At 41.1% G+C, this 10,571-nt stretch overlaps 1 protein-coding gene across 1 annotated transcript; it reads left to right on the top strand.

Annotated features, from left to right (window-relative positions):
• The first annotated feature begins 46 nt into the window (after window positions 1-46).
• On the top strand, window positions 47-6,228 carry LOC117294801 (cell growth-regulating nucleolar protein-like). The gene is made up of 6 exons (XM_033777331.1): window positions 47-176; window positions 1,612-1,772; window positions 2,322-2,442; window positions 3,494-3,601; window positions 4,450-4,536; window positions 5,157-6,228. The coding sequence occupies exons 2-6, from the start codon at window positions 1,648-1,650 to the stop codon at window positions 6,216-6,218; spliced, it is 1,503 nt and encodes a 500-aa protein (XP_033633222.1). The 5' UTR covers window positions 47-176; window positions 1,612-1,647; the 3' UTR covers window positions 6,219-6,228.
• Window positions 6,229-10,571: the final 4,343 nt, after the last annotated feature.

Here is a 10,571-nt window from a genome sequence, read left to right as displayed (position 1 = left end):
GTCTGTTTCCTTAAAATGTTTTTAAAGGGCTACTGTATTTCATGTCGCGTGAAAGGACACAAGACCAATAGTTTTGTACGTAGTTTTTACCGCACATCGCCGCACACGTGGAGTGAGTGGCGTGTATCGTGCATAGCTCTATTACCTCCATGCGTTGATGACAAACTAAGGAACAGGTTTGATGATTTAGTAAACATTGTTTAATAGTAATGGGTATTACACACAGATGAATCACAGATTAGATGTTAAATTGGACCATAGATTTAGCCATTTTTGATTGAGTATGTATTGATAATTTTCAGTGATCAACCTATTCTGCCCACCTTGTTGAGCTGTTAATTAATGGCTCCGCTTTTAACATCGGTCTCATCACTATTCACTGTCACCATTCTGATGAGACCGATGTTAAAAGCGGAGCCATTAACAGCTCAACAAGGTGGACTAAACCTATTCTAAATCTATTTTTAGTTTACCCTTTTTTTGTATACACATAACACAGTAGTATAGTACTAGATTAGTTACTAATCTAGTAGTAGTACTATACTGTAGTACACCTCATGATCTTTGACCTCAGTTGACTGACCATATGGTCTGGTGGCGAGGTGCTCAACATTTAATGGCAAATGCATTCGACCCCGCAGTGCTCACACTCCGGGTTAGCCCCTGACGAGCTAATCGAATGATCACACTCGCCCTCTCATGGTGACGGCATGCACCTCAGGTCACCCCCAAGTGACCCACTCCACAAGCAGGGCACTGGGGGCTGACCCGGGTGAGCCCCGTCAAAGCATAGAGTAAGGACAGTGGTCAAAGCTATTCGAACATATCGGGGCAGACCGGGGTCGACCCAGGGAAGCTAAACGAACGGACCCTAAATAGTGAATAAGTGGTAGCAGGGTACAGAAAGTTTACCGTTGTATCCTGTATTCCTACCCTTAAAAAAATACATACCCGTCGTTTGTACCGTACAGCAACCAGTATCGCGCCTTTTATTTATTGTGTCGTGCCTCCTGCGCATTTATGTTTTGTGCTGTGGCATTTGTGTCAATGCGAAGACACGTTTGCCATTGATTGATCTTTGCGGTGTACAATCACAATTTTAAAGGCACCAGCCCCCAGGCATACTTCTTATTCTTGAATGTACTTCTGGAAAGTTTGTAAAACTTGAAAGGATCCACAGTCTTGAATTTTCTTCAGTGACCAAGCTAGCTTTTTTTATGCAAGTCACCAGACACACAAGGTCTGAAGGCCACTTCAAGGTGTGGGCTACAATTATTTTTTTCCAGAGGTCGTTGCCACCTACTCTTAGGGCTGAAACAGGGTTACCCCTTTTACAGTCCATACGGTTGAGGCTTGGGTATCATCAGTCCGAAGCCTGGCCGGTAGAGCAGAAAGCACTACCTCCCCAATTTTACGTAGCGAATGTCACGACCGGGATTCGAACCCACACCCTGGCGATCAAAGACCAGAGGTTGAATCCTGTGCTCTTAACCGCTCGGCCATGACACGGCAGCTTATTTTACAACTTACCTGTTCCAGCACGAGGCTTACTAAATACTAACTATTCAACTGTGCCTTACAATACAGTGAACTTTTTGTTTTGTTTTCCAGATTGAAAGAATCTTGATTGCAGTGCCAAGATTCACCATGGTGTTCTTCACGTGTAATGCCTGTGGCCAATGCGTCAAGAAAATTCATGTTGAGAAGCACTACATGAGAGAGTGTCGTAACTGTGAAGTTCTCTCTTGTATGGATTGTGGCAAAGACTTCTTGTGAGTAACGGCGGTCAGATTTCTGGCCACTTGTTTCATCGTCATTCAAGCATTTTTGCTGTGAATTGTACCATCTTTACTTTTAAACAGTTCTCCTGACTTGATTTGTATCAATTTTTTATCTTTGTAGCATTTATTTAGTTTTTAATAATGTTGAGTGTTACGTACAGTCCCTTTGTTAAGCAATTTAATGGATATACGGCGCTTTATAAATGCCGTTTAATATATTTTTATAGGGTCCATTGCCTTTGATGCAGTTTAGGGTGACAGTGTAAAAACATGATTTATTTGACTATGATTGTTCTGGCTTCTTTTATGTGCACCACACAACACTCTTTAAGCCCATGACTATATGTCCCATCCAAAGGGTGGAGCAGTTGTGGTGAAACACCTTGCTGAAGGACACACATGCAGTGACTGGGATTTGAACCCACACTCTCCTACCAACAACACCAGAATTTGAGTGCGGTTAACAAAACTACTAAGCCACCACACTCCGGGGATCAGCTTTCAATTCTGTTATGTTCTCTTCTTGTTTTTTTCGTACAGTGGAGATGATTATAAACTACATACAAAATGCATAACGGAGAATGAGAAGTACGGAGGAAAAGACTATGTAGCTAATGCCAAGGCCAACAAGGGAGAAGTAAAACAGTCTCAGTGGATTGAGGTAAGTCAATCCTGGCGGGGATTCAACTTGGTAGAATTGGGATCCAACCTGTATTGACTGGGATCGAACCTGGTTTGGCTGGGATTTGGACCTGGTTTGACTGGGATTTTAACTGGTTTGAACTGGTTTGCCTGGAAAATCGAACCTGGTTTGACTGGGATTTGAGCCTGGTTTGACTGGGATTTGAACTGGGGTGCGTTCCACTCGCGCAAACGACTTGCAACTGTTCGCGCAAACGTTTTTTTATCGTTTGAACGATTGGTGCGTATACGCGATGTCAATATGGCGGCGCCCTGAAATGAAGATGGCGCGCACCATACGTAGTTTTTTTGTTTACTTCGTTTTTGCTGCAATAGTCCTCTTTTTGACATCATTACATCAACTAATTAACTTTGTTATTCCAAATCTGCATTATCATCCACCGAAAATACAATGTAATTATGTTTGTGACAAAGAAATAATACCGTATGCTTGTCCGCCATTTTAAAAATCACTCGCCAACACCTCCGAAGTATGTTCGCCTAAAGTTGCCAACGTTCGCCAACGGTGGCGGCGAACAACTCGTTCCACTTGAAATTGTTGGCGAACGTGCGCAACTGTTGGCAACGTTTGCGCGAGTGGAACGCACCCCTGGTTTGCCTGGGATGTGAACTAGTTTGACTGGGATTTGAACAAGTTTGCGTGGGAAATCGAACCTGGTTTGACTGGGATTTGAGCCTGGTTTCAAACCTTGTTTACAAGGTTACAGCACCTGGCATCAATGGACTTTGTTTATGTCTCATGCCCCTCCTGCCCCCTTTTAACTTTGATCTGCCACTGACTTGCCTACAAAATTATCAGAACCTGTGATGGCAAAATAAACGTGAAGTCTGTGGGTTCTTTGAAGAGGAGTCTATGCTGGGGTTGTGCATGTCAACAAAGTTTATTGAACAGGAAAAGGCAGCCTTTGTAAATGTTTTTATTCCATTTTGTAATTTTGTATTCCATGTGTTGCTAATTTTGACCTGAGCTGAGTCAATTGAAGAAAGTTTACCTTTGTTTTGTTTTGCAGTGCGTTCAGGCGGCAAGTTCCTCACAGTCACTGAGTCCAAGAGTGAGAAGTCTACTAGAGCGTCTGTCGAACTACGACAACATTCCTCGCAAGAAGGTCAAATTTGAAGTGAGTCTGCATTGCATTTATACTCCCCACCAGGGAGCTGAGATGGTTTAAGGAGTGAATTAAGGCCCAGTAACCAGGGGTAATAATGCGAAGCGCTTTGGGACGCCCTCCGGGTGTGAATAGTGCTTTATATAAACACGTAATTAGTATTATTATTAAAACTGGTATTCAAGTCTCTTTGCGTGTTTGGTGGTAAATATGGCAACACACCACATGTGGTGAGCCACTGTGGCTGGTTGCATGTTCACTGGCAACAACTGTTCACATAGCTTCTGTGGTCATGGTTTTGGTGGCCCCAGACAAAAGGCACTGAAGTAATGAACAGGCTAAAGGCTTGGTCCCACTGCAGGGATAACGAGAACGATAGCAATCCTGACGCAAAGAGAACGCGTTCTATTGGTTGAATTGCTCCACGCAGAATACGCACACGCTAATTCAACCAATAGAATGCGCTCTATTTGCGTCGTCGTTCTCTTTATCGCTGCAGTGGGACCAGGCCTCAACTCGGGGAATAGATTTGTGCCTAATGCCCTTGATGAAGACTTGTTCCTTTATAAACACTGGGTGATGATTTGCCATAACGGCTTTCTAACGGTGTGTTCAAAAACACGACCGCAACAAAAATTATGAGCCACTCAAATCTGCAATGTCAATGAGTAAACATATTTTTATGGGTGCCTTAAAGGAGATTTATTTTTTTTTAATAATTCTGCATAGGTAACGGGAAAAGGATTTTTAACCCTGAAGTGAACTTGTTGAATATACTACTGCTCGTGCTGTAAAAAGGTTGACTACCGGTATTCTTGTACCTTGCATGTTTCACAAAAAATTATTTCTCAATTTTTCAGAGATTTTTACAGAATGGTCTGAATGTGCGTGATGTAAGTCTCATCGAGCAGATCTGGACTGTGTTTAGTGAGGCAGGAGCCAAACAGGTACAATTTGCTGTAGTTTTGAGTAAATATCTTAATACCCAACTTATATGGATTGTGTTGGGGTGGAACTGGAAAACCAACAAAAATGATGGGCTTGTCTCTCAACATTTTTAAGAAGCAGAGTTTTACAAGACTCGTTTAAACATCAAGGAAAGACTTACAAATACAGTTTAGTATACCGTTTGTATTTGTATTTTAGACTTACAAATACAGTTTAGTATATCGTTTGTATTTGTGTTTTAAACTTACAAATACAGTTAAGTATATCGTTTGTATTTGTATTTTAGACTTACAAATACAGTTTAGTATATCGTTTGTATTTGTATTTTAGACTTACAAATACAGTTTAGTATACCGTTTGTATTTGTATTCGTATTTTAAAACACAAGAATGATGGACAAGTCTGGTCACATGGATTTATTCTATACAGAAACCGGCCGGAAAAAAACACATTGTTATTTCACTACGATATTGATGTAGCTTTTCAAGGCTGTGTCGTCGATCATCACAGCGCCCTCTGCTGGCCACATTTCGTAAGATCCTTTCATTTTGACTTTTTCAGTTACTGTTAATTTAGACTGGACCATTTTTCAAAATCCCAAACTCTGCTTTTATAACAGAAAAACACAACTTCAGCAAAGACTGAAGAAGGAACCAAACAGGTGACGGTGAATACAACTCAGGAGAATGGTACCTCTTCGGGAGAACCTTCTGGCCAAGGCGACGACACTAAGGCGGACCTCAAAAAGAAGAAAAAAGATAAGTCGCATAAGGAGATGGTCGTGGATGGTGGAGAAAAAATTGGACAAGATGACAGGGAATCTATAAAGAGTGACAAGAAGAAGAAGAACAAGAAGAAGAACAAGAAGGAGAAGAGGGATAAGGAAGTCTTTGAAGCTGATGAGAGTGATGAGGAGAGACCTTCCTCTGATGAAGCCAAGAAATCATCAAAGAAACACAAACATAAGAAACGTCATGACAAGTCGGAAGAATCAATTTCAAATGGTGAGGAAGAGGAGGATAGGAAAGCTTCCGATGAAGAAAGCGGAGATGCAAAGAAACGCAAGAAGCACAAGCGCAAGAAGGGGGATGATGTTAGTACACATAATGGTTTGAATGAAACGACCGATGCCACTGAAGAAACTGACAATGGAGATAGCGAGCCGTCAAAGAAAAGAAAGAAGAAGAAACACAGTAGAAATAATGATCAGGATCTTGAAATTTTGGAACGCGAAGAGGATAATGGAATCGTGATATCTGTCGAGTCGGAAGATAATAGTGATGAACTAGTTTCAAAGAAACATAAAAAGCACAAGCGCAAGAAGCGGGATGATGGTAGTACACATAATGGTTTGAATGAAACGACTGATGCCACTGAAGAAACTGACAATGGAGATAGCGAGCCGTCAAAGAAAAGAAAGAAGAAGAAACACAAGAGAAATGATGATCAGGATCTTGAAATTGTGGAATGCAAGGATAATGGAATCGTGATATCTGTTGAGTCGGAAGATAATAGTGATGAAATAGTTTCAAAGAAACAGAAGAAGAAACGCAAAAAGGAGGATGCAGAGCTTTTAAAATCCGAGTTGGAAAGAATAATAGACAATGAAGGAGCACTTGATCTTGTGTCGTCAAAGAAAAAGAGTAAAAAGGGAGCTAAAAATGAAAAAAGGAAACTGTAATTGGGGATGGTTGATGGTTGATGATAACTCTGTAGGAACGACTATGGAGAAGAGGAATCATTAGATGCTTGAGGAATCAGGTTAATGAGAGTTGGTCATAATGCATTTCCCTCTCGAGAGCAACAAGAAGTGGGGGGGGGGGGGGGGGAAATGGAGTGATGTTGAGCAGGCAGTGTGTAAAAACTGCCCTCTTGTGTCAGGTGATATCATTAATGAAGATCAAACAAAAATGGGAATATTCCGATTGAAAACCTGTTCTTTTGGATTGAATACTAAGTCATTGAAGTCAAAGTAGAAAGTTTAGGCTAGGAAAATTGGCAGATTTACACAAAAAAAGTTTTGTTTTAATTGAATAAAAGACACTAGACACTATTGGTTATAACTCAAAATAATTGTTAGCATAAAAACTTACTCGGTAACATCCAATGGAGAGCTGCTGAAAGTATAAAACGGTGAGAATTGGCCCCTTGCACGCGCTTCACACGCGGCGACTGGTGCCACGCTCACCATGTTGGTGGGCAGTACGGTTTACGTGTATTAACGCCGCGTCGCCTAAAATGCGCACTTCACTTCGTAACGCACAGCATACTCTATGCATAGAGTTATATATGAAAACGCACAGTGAAATTGCCCACCAGTATGGCATTCAAGATTTTTCTGATGATGACGTCAGGTGAAATGGGTCAATACTGGCCGTAGACAATTACCAAACATGTCCAGTGCCTTTTAAGTCTTTTTTTTAAATGTTTGAAATCCATTCAAGAGATGTCAACATTTATTTTGGTGGGATGATGGACACTGATTAAGACTGAATAACTGGACACTTATTTTAAACCTTTTTATGTTTCTATTAATAGTTTTGTTTTATTTAAAATTTATTTTTACCACAATTGCTTTATTAAAAAAAATGGAAAATTTGTTTGAAAAATAATTGCATTTTGATTTCTTGATTGCAATGGCAGTTTCTTTCAGTGAAGTATTTGGTGAATTATTTTCCAATTATTTTTCTCAAAAATAGTTCCTAAATTTTAGTTTCCATTTATCTATATTTATTAGATGGTTTTGCTTGAAATTTACCCAATTGCAAATTCTGAACAGTAAAAATATTTACTTTTATAATATAAATATCAAATTCATGTAGGTGGTTCCCAATTTCAAGCAAAGAATCGGCGCTTGCAGAAGCAGGGAATTATGTGCTTATGTCAAGCATTTCCCAGGTTAGCAGGGAATTTTGGCTTGTGAGCATGCGTACTCCCAAGTTACTAGGCATTCTTTGCTTACACAGCTAGCGCAGTAGGCGCTCGCCTTGCAAGCAGAGAATGGTGATCATAAGCGCAGAACTCGGCGATAAGCACAGTCATGAAATTGGGCCCCGTTGATCCATTGCACATCGAGGACTTCACTTCGTATTCTGCACAAAGCATGTTCGTGTCCACCATTTCAATCATTTTGGGAGTAAATTCCTTTGTGGACATTGACTCCCAAAATGGTGGAGAGGTCAGGCACAGGTCAATGTGCACTGTGCACCATGAGATGGTTCAATAGAATATTTTGTGGTAATGTACCTGTCTTCATTGTTTCTATTAATTACAATCATTAAAAATTATAGAGCTTATATATTTTTTCTTTAAACTTGTTGCATGGTTCGTGTAGTTTGTACTCTCTTCCGGTTTAATAAAAAATCCAAACTGTATTGGAAATAATTATCAGGAATAATTGAATCGGTGTAAAACTTGAAGCTGATCTTGGCCCATTTTCATAGAGGTTCTTAAGCAGAAAATGATACTTAACTATTTTGTGCTAAGCAGAAATAAGCAGGATACCAGTCACAAGTTGTGACATGGTAGGTTGACCGGCAAACTGTTTTGAAAGGCACAGTTTTGTTGTGCTTAGCTAGTTTCATGCTTAAGCACCTTTATGAAATTGGGACCTTTTCATAACTGACTGCTAAAAAAGTTTTTTAAACAATGGCTCTACTGATCTTTCAAGCACGATCCTCTTTACCAAATGAAATTAAAATAGTATCAAGTTTTTGTTTGCATCAACATTTTTAATGGATAGAGCTTTGTGTTCTTTATAAACAGTGTTTCCCCAACAGCAAACGTAGCCCGGCGTGTTCCAAAGTCTTGGGTCCCAAAGTCTTGCAAAATACCATTAGTAAATAATGGAGTGTGGCTTAGATACAGCAGCTTCATTTGTTAGTACGTGCTCTGACCCCGGTCATAGCAATTGCTTTAATCAAATCCAAGACTACAATCTGAGTCAAAATGGCAATGGTTGAAGTGACGACCCAATCCCAGAAAGCATCCCAGCACAAACCATGAATGAACATCATTGAGGCAAGAAGGGAAAGCATGCCGAGCCCAACCAGCAGAATATGGCAAGCGAGGGCGATAACCGGTGCGCAGTGTCCATGGTCGCGATGCGTCTTGGTTTGAACCAAGTCGGACTGAGATTTTGAATCAGCATCCATGACAAGTTGGTCGGTTTTCACGTCATCATCTTCAATGTTGATGATGGTCACACAGCTAGAAGTGTCTAGACTCGAGCTCATTGAGGGTGTCGCCGTTGCCACAGAAACACTGTCACTACAGCTAATTTGCATACCATTAGGCAGGTCATCAGCTGGGTCAATCTCTACGATCGTCACATCATTCTTGTTGTTGTTTTTGTTGACGATGTCTCCATCCAAGCTAGGTGAGATTTCTCTTTGAATGGTGTCTTGAGAAGATGACTCGCCATATAAGATGTCTGAGGATGGGAGACTTGGTATAGAACCATCTTCGGTTTGACTCTCAGTCTCGGGCTGGTATTGAGGTATTATATTGTGAAAGGAGGCACTTCCTTGCTGTTTACCGGTTGACTTCTTATGAGAAGACATCACTGTTGGGAGACAACGAAATAGCAACTCGACCAGCAAGACAAATGGATATACCAGGAGACCTACTCCCAATGCCTTGACAACCACCTGGAAGGTGACTCCGTAGCCTGTAAAACGTGTCACTATGAGGTCACCAAGAGGCGGCTCAAGGAGTGGCATCGACACCCCCTGTACAGCCAACATGGTGGACGTGATGCATGCAAAGATACAGGTTATGTGTCGAACACCGGTGAAGTTCCCCTGGCGCCACGGAATGAAGGTTGATGTCAACATAAAAGCATTCTTGATGAAGTAAGCGAAGTGGTTGACCGTGGGTGCTGGCTTGGCAGTGAAGGGAAGCAGCGGAAGGAGAGTCGTGATGCCTTGCTCCGAGGATGAAATACCGCCGTTGCTCGTGCAACCTTTACAGACGAAACGGTCTTGGGTATTGGTGTCCAGGACATTGATGTTCTTGATCTCTCTGAAATAAGCAGAAGAAATCAGGTTTATTTACACACACCCCATTTCATTGGCTGGTTGTTATCTCATAAAATTGCAGTTTGTATTGATTTCATAAAAATTGCTTTTGCATATTTTGAAGCTCCTGGAAAATGGAGTTTATTGATCAAGAAGTGGTCTCTGCTTTAAGAACATCTTTTACTGATTGATTTTGATTTATTTGTTACCACTGAGACAACAATTTCATTTGGCCACTCCTCTGAAAGTTCCAAACTTTAAACTCACATTTCACATGCCCTGTTGACAAGTCCACGAAGGTAGGCCCCGAAGCTGAGGTGAGGCATCTGCCTTGAGAAGTAGATGGTGCCGTCTGATGATGGATACTTCGTCTCCACGGCAGCGAGCTTACCGATGGAGCAGGATGTTGTTATTATCTGTTGCTCTGGCTCCTCACCAAGAGCCAAATCGGTCCTGGAGAAACAAAAACAAAATTTAAAAATTATGGAATTGTTATTTGAAACTTCAAGAAAGGGCGACTACTTTTGCTGATTTTCACAGCTCAGTAAAATCTCACACATGATTGATCACACCCTTTGAGAAAGTTCAAGAACTCGTTGTTTTAAAACAAAGCAACTAACTACTTGCTTTCAATTGTTCCGTTATTTGAAATTTTCCTTACAATTTTTTTCCAAACTCACATTTCACATGCCCTGTCAACGAGTCCATGCAGGACTACTTGTCGTGGACATTTAAAAATCCCTGAATGCAAAAATATCTGATTTGTTTTAACTTAAAAACAACTGAATAAATCTAACCAATTGCTGTTGCCCAAAGTTCCTCGAAGTCTCAACAAACGCAGGTTTGTACGTGCAGCATAAGATTTGCACTTCGCAAACCAGCGTAACGGGGAGCCCCAAGGATAACGGCCAGCATAATCAACGTCAATGACATAGGTCTGCCCCTTCTCAGCCTCATTCGCTCCGATGGTAGTGGGAGGTGAAGGCCAGGAGTGATTGCTCTGTGAATGACAGGAA

This window comes from Asterias rubens, chromosome 9, assembly GCF_902459465.1.
Source record: "Asterias rubens chromosome 9, eAstRub1.3, whole genome shotgun sequence".
In the NCBI taxonomy this organism is placed as follows: Eukaryota; Metazoa; Echinodermata; class Asteroidea; order Forcipulatida; family Asteriidae; genus Asterias; species Asterias rubens.
Note: the sequence above shows the minus strand (reverse complement) of the source record. Positions and strands in the feature narration are given on the sequence as shown.